A 12,901-nucleotide genomic window follows, 5' to 3' on the forward strand; every position below is an offset into this window, starting at 1 on the left:
ATGAAGGTGATGTCGGGTATTTCTTCAGGTCCTTGAATGTGCATCGGCGAGCCTCATCCTAAAGTGCATGCTTCTTTGCCAGAGCGAAAGAGTCTGCTAGAGTTAGATCTTCTTTCATGATCAATTTTTTAAACAGCGGGTGGTCTGTTGGAAGTCCTTTTTGGAATGCTGCTCTAGCTATCTAGCCTTTGCATCCGATTATCTTTGTATTCTCTACTTTGAACTTCTTCACATAATTACGAGTGACTCATTTGGGTTTATCTTGACATTGAACAAATGGTTGGACTTCTTTCTGATCGAGTGATAGGATGAATACTCTTTGGTGAAAACCAAAGTTCATCGAAACTCCGGATGGATTGTGGCAAGTGTCTCTCTGAGTCTTCATCCTTTTTGAAAGATGTGAAATGTGGCATGCTGAACTCGCGTGGAGGCTCTGCCTACTCGATCTTGTCCGTGAAGGGTGACTTACTTATGTTGGTTATGTTTCGTTGTAGTGCCTCGTCGGTGACCTCTTGCGTTGGAAATTGCACAATCGCTTGGTTAAGAGTCTTTTTATTTCTTCCTGAATTTGCCTTTATTGGGGGTAGTAGAGCTCTCGACTATCCCCAGCCGTGACTTGCTGGTCTAGGCTGCTCTTCCATGTGTTTAGCTGGTCTATGTCGCGGATGCAGTACGTATAATGCGTTCCTAGTAGGCAAGCGAGTTCTTCGCAGGCTACCGGTTAAAGTTGAGCTGGATTGAGTGACTGCTTCTTTCTGTTCGTCGTGCTGCTTACTCCGATGTGAGGTGGAGGATGCTCCTTGCGGGCTTAGCTGCGAATGAACAGTTCACCTGGAAGGTTGCTCATGTTGACTATCAGAGTGTGACCCCAACCATGTATGTATAATCGTTCGTGGGCCTAGTCGAGAATGCACGCTTCTCCGAGCGCTAAGACGGGAGTATACGCTATCTCGATGGCCCAATCGGGAGTGTACACTGCCTGAACGCTCGGTTCGTGGCTGGTCGAGTGGCTGCTTGCTGGGACTTTATTGGAGAGGTTGTTTATCTGCCCTTGTCCTACTTCGGGACACCTTGTCTAGGGCACATTGCATCTCGGTGCGCTGCAAGAACTGGTTCACCAAGGTCGTCTGCTATGTGAGAGTGCTCATCAACTCTATGACTTTTCGAGACAAGTGTTGTTCTCCATTTGGGTCAAAATAGCTTGGAAGGAATGCGTCTCCTTGAGCAGTGGAGGTGTGGTAGACTCCGGGCACGAGATTTGAGTTGGGAAATGTCAAATCCGCAAAAAAATACTGTGAAAATGTTCCCGGTTCGATCGTCGGTCTGAAAATTTGAAGCCAGGAAAACTGGGCCACAGGAGTAGGCTGCTCGGTGGGAGCAAGCTGGGCCACGAGAATGGGCTGCTCAAAGGGAACAGCCTGGGCCACAGAAGTGGGCTGCTCGGCATGAGCAGCCTGGGCCATGGAAGTAGGCTGGGCCACGAGAATGGGCTGCTCGACGTGTGGCGCACGTGAGTGTGAGGCTTGGGCTCGGCTTGGCAACGGTTTGGGCTCATGTTGGGATTGGAGTAACATGGCTTGGATTGTGGCCTTGGTGCCGTGAACCTTGGATGGCACGACTCGGGCTGTAATGGTGACACCATGGACCTCGCCACGGGTGGCTACCGTGGTGGCCATCATGACGGTTCCCATGGTGGAAACTCATGGTGGTGGTGCCACTCCACTTACTGTCACATTTAGCCTTGTGAATTGTCGCGGTCCCATCTCTTGAATATTGGAATTTTCCCTTATTGAATTTTCTAAATTTCTAGCCATTGTACTTCTCTTTTACGTTTTATCAAAGAATTTTTGTAAATAAAAATTCTGAAAATAAGAATGTACGAAAAATCTACAAATAGACAAGAAAATAGAAAACCTTGGATGCAAGAGTCTTCTATAAGTGTGGGACTCAACTCTCAATGAAAGCAGCAATTTGTGGATGCAAATTTCTTCCTCCTTATTCTTGGACAAAATTGCACCTACAAAACAAATAACACCTTAGGTCAAGGCCAATAGCCTCACGCGCCCACGATGAATTAGGGGAGGGGGGTTTTGGCCCAAGAACCTCTGATGCCCAAGTTAGAATTTTGAGGGAAAAATGTTTGGAGAATTTTGAGTATTTAGCAAGAGTGTAGACCTAGCTTTTTAGAGAAAATGAGGTCAAATATATAATGCATGGCTGGTCCCTTTAGGAGAGAAGGTGACCGGCCTCTTGTGCATATTTTGGTTGTGATTGATAGTTTAATTGGTAATTAATGGATTAATTCGGCAATAATTCCATTAATTAACCAATTAACATAATTTAAAAGGAATGTTTTGGGGGTTACCTTGTGGAGAAGATGAATGAAATACGTTTTGAATAAATACTTATTTTGGGCACTTTTGACTTGATTGAAAGATGATTGCTCGCTGCTCGCGCGTAAGAATCCCGATGTGCCTTAAGGTTATTCTTGTCCTTTTTTATCCAAATATCCACGTGTCGCCTTGTGAATATTTTTTGTTCCAAAGAGCACTTATTATTTTAAACAAGAAAGTTAAAACCCAAATTGCATGTTGCATGTGAATTCTTTGCTTTTTAGTCTTGTATCCTGGCTCATCGGTCTCCCAATTTAAACTTGGCGGGTCCATAATGTGACAGTCCGACATTATGCTAAAGCACTTGTGATATTTTTGTTCAATTCATTTCGCAATCTTTGCAGAGCAAAATATTATGTAAAAAAAATTGAAAAATCGAGATCAAATTAAATTTTAAAACTTTACAAATAGCTTTCAGTTAAAGATACCAAACAATTCAATTACAATATTATCAATAATTAAGTATCAAACACAACACAAGAATAATATGTGCTTGTCAAAGAATCTATTTGAAGCATATTCGATACAAAAAATACTATTTGTATTATTATTTGTATCATTTCTCTAATAGAAATAAAATCCACGTGTGTTGATAGACCATACCTCTATTAAAAAGATGATACAAATAATGGTATAAATAGATTGTCAGTGTAACACTTCTATTTGATATTATTAGGTTTGTTTGTTTGTTTGTTTGTTTGTTTTTTTTTTTTTTTTTTAATTTGATTTTATTTTATCGTGTGGCTCAATTTGGCTAAATTAATGGCTATGTGAGTCGAGGAAAAGGATCCTTGTCGGATCCTTTTCCTGGGGATTCTAAAGATCCAGTGATTGTGACCGTTCATCGTACATCATGCGGTCAGTTTTCGTTAGGTACTATTTATATTGAATTTTAAATTTTAAATTTTGAAATGATTTCTAACCATATGATATACGATGAACTATCACGATCATGGGATCTCTAAGATGAAAAGGGATCCTTTTCCGTGAGTCAAAATGGTAGTGGACCCTTCTGCTTGACATTTGCAGTCATAATACATTGGAAAGCTATTGTTTTACAAAGAACACACAACGAAGTGCAAGCCAAAGTTGTTAATAATAGTCATTAAATTAAACAAAGCAAAGTAAATATAATTAAAGTTTCGTCTAAGTGAATGAACTAGGCCACTAACTAAGAACATGAAGCCCTACAAATTTAAAAAGAGATTATTGAGACCCTTATTCAAGGGAAATGGGTCGGCTCCACGTCATGCATACAACTCACTGATCAAATTAATCAATGAATAAGAAACAAGCGGAGGCTGAAAAGAATAATACTTCTACCATTCCTAATAAAGAAGAAGGTTCTCCAAATTGCATGAATATTTTATAGATAATCTTTAGATTATGACAAAAATGAATGATTCTAATTATGATGTTTGTATGCATAGTGTATTAGTGTTAGGAAGAAATAAGGATTTTCTGCAGTGGAAATGACGAAAGCATTATCCTTAAAAAAAAAAATACATATAGAGATTGAAAAAGGTATATGTAATGAAAAGTGGTGCATATTTACTAGTATAAATACAAAATTAATCACTAAAACCGAGTTTTGGACTTAATGCGCTCTTTACAGCATATTGGCACAAGTTAACTTTTCAATGCTAATATCTCCAAAGAGGATTTTGAACTGAATTCACAATTAAAATAAACATATTCGACTATAATGTCGTATCCACATGGTCACATCCAACTCCAACTAGTGGATATATATGAGAAGAAATTAATTAAGTAAATAATTAAGTAATCTAGAGCCTGTTGTGTTTGATTGGGTATATATATCTTATTGCTATATAGCTTCTTTTCAATTTCCGCTTTTGTTTGGTGCAAATAAAGAAGTGTTAGAAGCAAATATTCTTTCCCTGCTTGTCACTCTCTAGCTGCCGAGCGCACTTACCATTTTTGCCCACTAACCAGTTGGTCTTTGTGTCAATGTGATACAAACTAGAAGTAGTATACTTTTGTATTTTCTATTCCTAATGGCCTTTTCACATGAGAGACATAGTGGAAGGAGCACGACTGCACAGTGTTTTCAGAAGGCTGATAGGTTATAAAGATCCGATCCAACCAATATAAATAGAAAAGCTCGATCACCTAGGGTTACATATGATAAAAATATAGTGGGAATAAGACACGTAGAGGAATACAATTTGTCGACTCGTAATGTTACCTAATCCATTTAACTTTGGTTGCTATCAACTTTTTTTTTTTCACTCAAACCCTTTTAATTTACCTTTTTCTTTTCATCCTACCATGTAACTTAAAGAATATACATGCCAAATTATCATGTAATATTGTAGGATGAGAATAAGAACTGAAAAAGTAAAATAAAAAGGTTGCTTGTATTTTACTCGTCGGGGAAAGGCCCGAAATGCTGAGTGTGGGCATAAAACTAGAGAAGGAGAGAAAGAAACGGAACCGAAACTGGGCAATGTAAAGCCCTAGAAAATGGAGATGAGCAAAGCATGCCGGTTATGACAAAGACCACACGCTGTATATTCCTTCGAGAAAGAGACTTTGGGTCCCTCTATCCCCTCAGTTGAGAGAGAAAGGCAATAGAGGAGGAGGAAAGTGTGCGCACGAGTACTGCCACTAAGTGTATGTATGTAACGTAAAGACCCCCCACTTTACTACTTTAGTTTCTCTTTTCAATCCATCCATTCCCCTGTTTAGACTGCTTTGCCCTAATAATTCTCTCTCTCTCTGCCTTTTGGTTTTAGCCCCACCGCGACTGTTCTTTCTTCTGATTCATTATTTGCCTTCATTTGTAACTCCTTCCATATGTTTGTACCATACTCACATCTCAGAGGCTATTTCTCTCTAAAAGTTTCCTTTCTCTCCTATTCTCTCTCTCTCTCTCTCTCTCTCCCTCTGCTCATTAGGAGAGAATCCTAGATAATAATAAAAAGCTAGAGTCCAAGCAAAAAGGGTTCAAGAACATTGCTTTTTACATGCAGGGGAATTTCATCATGATCAGCTTCAGCTCACTAGCTATACCTACCAAGTTGCCCTTGCTTATGCACTATAATTACTATAAAAATACCAAGTTTCATTTGTTCTATAAATTGTACACACACTAAAGTGGGATTGAAGAATAATTTGGATTTATTAATTTGTCATAATTGTGTCTGACAAAGTAGTCATTTAGAAACAAACCAATGAATGACTGCACAAGTGTAGATATTGCAACAATGATTAGTGTGAAACTGCCAACCAAGCCGTTGAATGGGTTTGAACAATTGTTGTTGTTAGGCTGCAAACAAGAGACGTGCTTTAATGATGAAATCTGAACGGATGTAGCGTTGTCAAATTTAACATTTTGAAATAATACTTCAATGGAAAATGTTAGAGAGGTTAATTTTTTTTATTTTTTTAAGATAATTGGATATAGAACTAATTCTTTCATCAGTCTTTTCTTTTTTTTTTTTTTTTTTTTTTTTTTTTTTTTTTTTTTTTTTTTTTTTTACAAACGATATTATCTACTCTAAGATGGAGGGGGTTAGTTAAGCTTCATAATGGGCTAGTAATAATGCAGTTCAAATTACAATTGAAAAAGAATACCACTAGATCTCTCACTCATAATTGAAGAAGAATATCATTAAAGTGTAGTACTAAGTGATAATTCTTTTATCAATCATTAGGTTTAATATTTTACTTATAAGTATAGGTCTATTGACTTTTGATCTAACTAAGAAACTTTCTAAATTTGTGATGATGTCATCCTTATTAAATTGTGTGCTTTGTAATCTTTTAGAGAATATCATTAAAACCATTGAGCAAGTTTTTAAAACCATTGAGCAAGTTTGGATGTCTAAATTCAATTTTTTTTTTCTTCATAAACTATTGAAATTATGCAAATGACATTTTACCGCAGTAGTCGGAAACAATCATGTTTATGCACCATAATACAGATTCAATCTTCACTGATCTCCCTCCCTCCTAACAACTAATAGTTTAACTCACTAACACTATCATTTGTATAAAAATAAATAAAAAATAAAACTATTGAGATTATATGCACTACACACACACACACACACACACACACACACACACACACACACACTATATTTTGTTGACTGCCCTAGTTATTGTGTTTCAGGCCTAGGTTAGATGTGAATCATAATGAAAAGTTTTGGTTTTCTTTGGTTAGCATGTTTGGGTTCTTTCGTATTCTTATTGTCAGAGTGGCAAAAGTGGTATGAAACTTGATATCTGATATTGTTTCAATGGCATCGGCATAGTAATATGGTTTATATAGCCCCCAAAGAAACAGTGTCATGCACAATTTTTTTTTCTTCAGATGTTCATCTCTAATTTGGGTCTCATCCTCAATATAGTGAAATTTCGGTATGAAATGATAGATTAAGAATTCAAAATATACATGTAAGTGTCATGATGTAGACCACAATAATAACGATGGTATCTTTAAAAATTCAAAGTATTAAAATACACATGCTGAGGTCGAGTCGCACAGGTTCACTATCGTTTAGAATTCTACGATACAAGCTCATTAATAATAGAAACAAAGGTTCACACAACTTCACCAATATGTAAAACAAACGGTAATAATTATGCATAATTTGACGTGGCATGTGATATTTATATGTTATGTTAATTAATAAATTTATATCATTGTATATTGATTGTATGTATTGCTTACCACATTATATGATACATCAACGGGGTATAAATATAGAGGCAGAGCCATAAAGATGTCATGATGGTTTCATGCCCATCTGGCAATTTTTTTACACAGAAAAATTTAGTATTATGCTTATATTTTCAAGATTTTTCCGTAGGCTTAGGACCCAAACTGACTTTTACTTTATTTTCTTTTTTCGAGTTTGATTTAAGGTCGGCGACTCCTATGGAGTTCATACAATCGATTGCTTGTGAGCTTTGAGGTGGACTTTGGTCTAGGGATAGTGGAGGGAGAGGGGAAGAAAGTCCAAGAAACTTGGGGTTTAGGTTGAAGGAAGAGGATGCTAAGGATGACACCATACCAGACCCAAACGACGATAGTCAGTTGCTCACCAGAGTAAATTTTATAAGATCAGGAGAGCATTTTAGATTGAAACTTTTGGGCTCCTCCAAGACTAAAACCTTAGCTCCACTTTATAAATATATGGACTTCCTAACATTTGTCTACTTTAATACAAGTCCTTCTAGGAAAATGATTTATGCACATTATTTTTCTCTTGTTGCACAATCATGTTTATTTTTTTCGTCCTATAATATTCTCTTTGCTTTCGATTTGAAAGACTTAAATATTCGAGAGTGTGCACAATTAAATAAAAAATTTGTATGCAAAAATCATTTTCCCTTAACAAATCCTACAAAAATACTCCAAGTTTAATCTTCTTAATTGCGTTTTTCTTGATCTTGAATTTTGATTCAGACTATGAAAAGCTCTTCTACTACACATGCCATTACGATTATTACTTGCACACCCATCTCTCCTCTAAAGGCAGAGTTTGTAAGTAAAAACATTTCTCCATCCCAACCAACTTAATTTTCGTTCCTCATTAATCTTCTTGTTGAAGCTAACTTGTTAACAGACTTCTCTTCTTAATTTGTAAGCAACAATAAATTTGTAAAACCACTTCAAAAGTTCTCATTTTTCTTTCTTTTGAGAAAAAACATTGGAAAGTTTGGAAGGTCTTCAACGGTTACAAATACATGCCAGTCAGTCAGTCAGTCAAAAGAGCATTTTAGTAATTAACCCGACAAAATCAGTCTTTTTTCCCAACATCTGTCCCTGTTGCCCTTTCAACCGTTCGTGTTCAAACTTCAAACCATCATTCCAAAGAAAGTCAAGGTTCCATTTCGTAATTATCTCGAACTCCTTGCCCACTTTCCCCATCTTTTGATCCCTCTCATCTATTTAAGCAGTCCAATCTCCCACTCTCCCTCACTGAACCCTCTTCACCAAATAGTTTCATTTCCAACCCCTCTCCAATCAAAAACACATATTCTTCATCATCTACAGACAGAAACCCTAATTAATAATAGGTACGTCATGGACATTTTACCAAAGATTTATTTATTTATTTTTATATTCATTCAATTTTGTTTCCCTCAGATGTTATAATCTAACTATGTGTTGTTCCAATCTTTGTATAGGATCTTATAAAGCTATTCTGGGTTCGTGTTTGATTATAATTTCATGAAAGTTAATGTGGTAAGCATATTCTTCGTGTAGTTTTGTCAATTTGAAATGAATTTCTTTAATTTTGAATGAAAACGTTTACATCAGTTGCTAAGATATGAACTATGTGTTAATTATACGTTAAATAATACTACTCTCTCTCATTTCAGTGCTGTTTTACGTGGATATTAATTAATTTGAGCTGATGATTAAGATGGAAAAGGGACAACCTCATCAAACACGTCTCTTATGGTGCATTCTCGTGTTCTTATTCTTCTTCTCAAATGATACTTGTGCATTGGATGGTATTGATGAGCTTCAGCTTCTCTTATCCTTCAAAGCTTATATCAACGACCCCTTACACTACCTCTCAAACTGGAACACTTCAGCCAACACTTTATGCAATTGGCATGGCATCACATGCAACGACAACAACAACATCAAAGCCATCGAGCTCCGCGGAAGAAACATCTCTGGCAAGATATCATCCTCCATCTTCCACTTGTCCCAAGTCGAAACTATCGACCTCTCCAACAATCAGCTATCCGGCCAAGTCCCCAAAGACGTGTTTATAAACGGGTCTAATTCGCTTCGCCATCTCAACTTCAGCAGCAACAACTTAACCGGCACAGTTCCACAAGGCTCACTCACAACCCTAGAGGTACTAGACTTGTCCAACAACATGATTTCAGGCACAATCCCAAATGACATCGGATCGTTTTCGAGCTTGAAATTTCTTGACCTTGGAGGAAATGTGTTGGTGGGAAACATCCCTAGTTCCATATCAAACCTGTCTAGCTTGGAGTACTTAACTTTGGCCTCAAACCAACTTGTTGGAAGAATTCCTACACAATTAGGCCAAATGAAGAACTTGAAGTGGATCTACTTGGGCTACAACAGTCTCTCCGGCGAAATCCCTGTACAAATTGGTAACCTTTTTGGCTTGAATCATCTCGATCTTGTTTACAACAACCTCACCGGCGAAATCCCATACACAATCAGCAACCTTTCTAATCTTCAGTACCTTTTCCTTTATGGAAACAAACTCAGAGGTCCAGTTCCACAATCCTTATTCGGTCTCGAGAAACTCGTTTCTCTCGACCTTAGTGACAATTTTCTTTCGGGAGAGATACCGGAAAGTGTTTTCCAACTCCAAAACTTGGAAATCCTCCACCTTTTTTCAAACAACTTCACAGGAAAAATTCCCAACGCTTTGGCTTCTCTGCCAAGGCTTCAAGTCCTTCAGTTATGGTCAAACAAGTTCTCAGGCCAAATCCCGAAACGTCTCGGAAGCCAAAACAACCTCACTGTCTTAGACCTTTCCTCAAACAACCTTTCTGGAAAAATACCTGATACGCTATGCGACTCAGGCCGGCTTTTTAAGCTCATCCTCTTCTCCAATTCACTCGAAGGAGAAATCCCCCGAAGTTTGTCTTTTTGCAAGAGCTTGAGCCGAGTAAGACTCCAGAACAACCGGCTTTCCGGTGAAATATTGGCCGAGTTCACCAAACTCCCTCTTGTCTATTTCCTGGATATCTCGGGCAACAATCTCTCTGGCAGAATCGATGACAAAAAGTGGGACATGCCCTCTCTTCAAATGCTGAATATGGCGAGAAATCGATTTTTCGGGAAGTTACCGGCAAATTTTGGAAGCGAAAAGCTCGAGAACTTGGACTTGTCCGAAAATTGGTTATCGGGAACTATCTCACTGAGTTTCCGGAACTTGTCGGAACTAATGCAGTTGAAGCTTTCTCGCAATGAACTCTCTGGTCCCATCCCTCAACAATTGTCTTCATGCAAAAAACTCGTGAGCCTCGACCTCAGCCACAACCGCCTCACCGGCACGATTCCCACTAGCCTCTCTGATATGCCGGTTCTCGGGGACCTAGATTTATCCGAAAACCAAATATCGGGCGAGATTCCACGGAATTTGGGAGCTATAGTATCGCTTGTTCAAGTCAACATTTCCCACAACAAACTCCACGGGATGTTGCCGCCCACAGCAGCGTTTCTTGCCATAAATGCCAGCGCAGTGGACGGCAACAACCTCTGCGGCGGAAGTGACACCATTAGTGGTCTACCTCCGTGCAAGGGCGTTAAGAGAAACCCTACTTGGTGGTTTATTGTCACTTGTTTTCTTGTTGCATTATTGGCTTTTGGAGTCGCCGGTTATTTATTTGTGTTAATGAGGAGGAGGAGAAAGGATTTGGAGGTTAAAACGGTGGAGAGCAAAGATGGGATTTGGGAGCTGCAGTTTTTCGAATCGAGGGTTTCTAGATCGGTTACAATTCATGACATTTTATCGGCAGCCAAAGAAGGTAATATCATTGCGATGGAAAAGACTGGGATTTTATATAAAGGAGAATCAGTTTCCAACGGAATGCAATTCGTGGTAAAAGAGGATTCTGTGAAAGCAATTCCACCAAGTTTATTGTCACAGATTGTTGCACTTGGGAAGCTTAGGCACCCCAATGTGATCAAACTGATCGGAATATGTCATTCCGAAAATGGTGCGTATGTGCTCTATGAGTATTATGAAGGGAAAGTGTTGGGTCAAGTTATGAGGGATTTGAGTTGGGATCAGCGCCGGAAAATTGCTGTTGGAATTGCGAAGGCTCTACGGTTCTTGCACTGTTGTTGCTCGCCGAGCGTTGTAGCTGGTTGTGTGTCGGCAGAGAAAGTGATTGTGGACGCAAAAGATGAGCCTCGAATTCGATTGAGCCTCTCCGAACAAGTTCGGACGGACTCCAAGGGATTCGTTGTTTCAGCATACATTGCTCCGGGTACGTACTTGACTAACATATATTCATGCATGCATATACATTGGTTTAAACTCTAAATACTATATATAAACATGTCATATCTTACATGTTTGAATAAATAAATTTGAACAAATAAAACACAGTCCCATCTATTTTCTTTTGGCAAACAATCTATAAGTCTAGAAATGCTCTATACTAAATTCTAAAGCTTCATTTTGTAGAAGACAAAGAAAGCAAAGCCGGCATTACAGAGAAGACTGACATCTATGGGTTTGGGCTCGTCTTGATCGAATTGCTAACCGGAAAAGGCCCCAGTGACACTGAATTTGGCGCGCACCAGAGCGTCATCGAGTGGGCTCGGTACTGCTACTCAGACTGCCATCTTGATGTCTGGACCGACTCGATGATCAGAGAACACGTGTCGAGCAATCAGAACGAGATTGTGGAAACCATGAACCTAGCCCTTCACTGCACTGCTAGTGACCCCATGGCTAGACCATGCGCGAATGAAATATATAAAACCCTAGAATCTGTAATGAGGACAAGTAGTTCTTGTGTTCCTGGATTAAAAGTTACTTCACCTTTTTGATTTCTCCCTCAAGGAATTTTTGTTCCTGTTTTCAGCTTCTTTTAGCTTTTTTATTTTCACTTAATTTTTTTTCTTGTGTTCTTTTAACGTAATGTACGTGTTAATGAATTAATTACCACCTTTTGTTGTATTTTGTAACATAAGGTGTTAATTAATTGTTAGTATTATAGCTCAAATGTTTTGTTTGATGGTATGTTTGACATACTACTGAGTGTAAAACTGTAGATATGTAAAGTAAATGTTACCGCATTAATATAATTATGCAACTGTTTCAGAATCCAATTGTTTATCAATATTACTCCATTGGTAATTTCTTTGCTAAGTTTTCTTCACGGAATGATTTACCAGACTTCGTCAAACTTATGCTCACTATATAAGTATATATGAATGTGCAGATCATTTGGAATGATCTTGGTAAAAATTGTTGGTTTTTGGAATCACCCTCATCCCTTTCTTTATGAGATGCAAGGGAAAGGAAACAGATCCTATTAATCTAGGAGTAATTTTTCTCTTGTTAAAAAAAAAAAAAGGGAGTAATTTTTCTCTTTATTTTCTTTTATTTTCTTAAGGAAGGAAGAAAAGAAGACCACCAAAAAGATGAATGAATGTACCGTTCCTAATCGCATGCGTGAAAGTCAGTTTCATTGTTATGACCAAACTTATACAACAAAATAAAATAAAAAACGTTTGAATTCTTCCTACTATATTCTTGATTCCTATAGTGAGTGGGTATCACACTAGAGCTCTCCTCCTCTCATAAATTTATTCAAAGGACAAAAGAAGGGTTTACATATGGAGGTAAGGAGAGGAAAAATATAGGAAGAAAGGGGAGTAATTAAACGAGATAGTAAAAACCTCTATATATACTTGTAATTTTTCACCAAAGAAATGAAGAAAATTTCAACTTAAGTATGCTGATTATATCTTAACTACGCAGAATTTGCAATCAGTTGTTTACATTGGACTA

The 12,901-nt window shown here is 37.9% G+C and overlaps 1 protein-coding gene across 1 annotated transcript; it reads left to right on the forward strand.

The window, feature by feature from the left end:
• The first annotated feature begins 8,364 nt into the window (after positions 1-8,364).
• Positions 8,365-12,191, forward strand: LOC137718591 (leucine-rich repeat receptor-like serine/threonine-protein kinase SKM1). Its single transcript, XM_068458140.1, has 4 exons — positions 8,365-8,447; positions 8,559-8,616; positions 8,754-11,366; positions 11,567-12,191. Exons 3-4 carry the CDS (start codon positions 8,789-8,791, stop codon positions 11,932-11,934), a joined length of 2,946 nt encoding a protein of 981 aa, XP_068314241.1. The 5' UTR covers positions 8,365-8,447; positions 8,559-8,616; positions 8,754-8,788; the 3' UTR covers positions 11,935-12,191.
• Positions 12,192-12,901: the final 710 nt, after the last annotated feature.

Source organism: Pyrus communis, chromosome 15 (genome assembly GCF_963583255.1).
Source record: "Pyrus communis chromosome 15, drPyrComm1.1, whole genome shotgun sequence".
NCBI lineage: Eukaryota > Viridiplantae > Streptophyta > Magnoliopsida > Rosales > Rosaceae > Pyrus > Pyrus communis.

Bases quoted from the DNA above. Each gene is read 5' to 3' on its own strand.
- LOC137718591 (XM_068458140.1), top strand. From the start codon at position 8,789: ATGATTAAGATGGAAAAGGGACAACCTCATCAAACACGTCTCTTATGG. The intron at 11,367-11,566 runs GTACGTACTTGA...TTCATTTTGTAG, and splicing joins TTCAGCATACATTGCTCCGG to AAGACAAAGAAAGCAAAGCC.